At 33.2% G+C, this 1,085-nt stretch overlaps 1 protein-coding gene across 2 annotated transcripts in view; it reads right to left on the reverse strand.

Moving 5' to 3' along the window:
* The window catches only part of LOC106877345 (sodium-dependent noradrenaline transporter), a 131,367-nt gene that overhangs the window by 16,345 nt on the left and 113,937 nt on the right, over positions 1-1,085 (reverse strand). The window contains exon 10 of one of the 2 annotated variants that reach the window (XM_014926226.2): positions 828-1,002. In XM_014926226.2, coding sequence (XP_014781712.1) covers positions 828-1,002 — 175 coding nt within the window. The remainder of the gene's footprint in view (positions 1-827; positions 1,003-1,085) is intronic. The other variant, XM_052970413.1, reaches the window with a different exon arrangement.

Here is a 1,085-nt window from a genome sequence, read left to right on the forward strand (position 1 = left end):
ATATATATATATATATATATATATATATATATATATATATATATATATATATACATACATACATACATACATAAATACGTACATACATATGTGTTGTATAGAGGTTGTCATTGGCAACATAAAGATATGAGTCTGATGACTTATTGATATCTAGTAAATCTACAACAAGTCACCCAGGTAGAGTCCATCCAACGTTGAAGATTGAATGGAAGTTAAAAATTCTCCTGATACATGGATTACCTTGTATTTCGACAGAACTTATTTATAGCTAGATGAATTCAACTGTTAAGAATTAATTCTCTTGACTATTATACAAAATATATTCAGCTACAATATTGAAACGATTTATTCTGTCGTTTATCATTTATATATATACTCTATACAATACTTGAAACAATGTTATGATGTGTTATAAGATATTCTTTTCTACAAAGGCACAAGGCCCGAAATTTTTGGGGAGGGGTCCATTCGATTAGATCGACCCCAGTACGCAACTGGTACTTAATTTATCGACTTCGAAAGGTTGAAAGGTAAAGTCAACCTCTGCGGAATTTGAACTCAGAATGTAAATAACGGCAGACGAAATACCGCTAAGCATTTCGCCCGGTGTGCTAATGTTTCTGCCAGCTCGCCACCTTGAAGTGCTATAAGATTTTTTTTTTTTACTATAGTTTCAGCTCAGAGCTGAGGCCATGCTGATGCACCGCCGTTATTGTCTAAACATATTCAATATCATATAACTTTACGGAGAGTGCTTGAGTTTGGATTCTTATTTGTCGTAATTGTACTTCACCAATACCATAAATAAACTTTTGCAGAGACTCAACGACTGGTGAAAGGGAATAGACTTGAAATTATACTTACTGTTGTCACACAAGGTAATGAGAAAAGATAAGCTGATCCTACAACGATTAAGGTGAAGATCTCACGGGAATATTTATGAACGAAGAACCGTTTGAGTTCGTCTTTCAAGCCTGTCAACGGCGATTCTAAACCACCAAACTGGAAAAGAATATTATGTATAAGAATATAAAAATATATATATAAGAATATATATGTGTGTGTGTATGTGTGTATGTGTGTGT

The sequence above is a fragment of the Octopus bimaculoides genome, chromosome 9 (assembly GCF_001194135.2).
Source record: "Octopus bimaculoides isolate UCB-OBI-ISO-001 chromosome 9, ASM119413v2, whole genome shotgun sequence".
In the NCBI taxonomy this organism is placed as follows: Eukaryota; Metazoa; Mollusca; class Cephalopoda; order Octopoda; family Octopodidae; genus Octopus; species Octopus bimaculoides.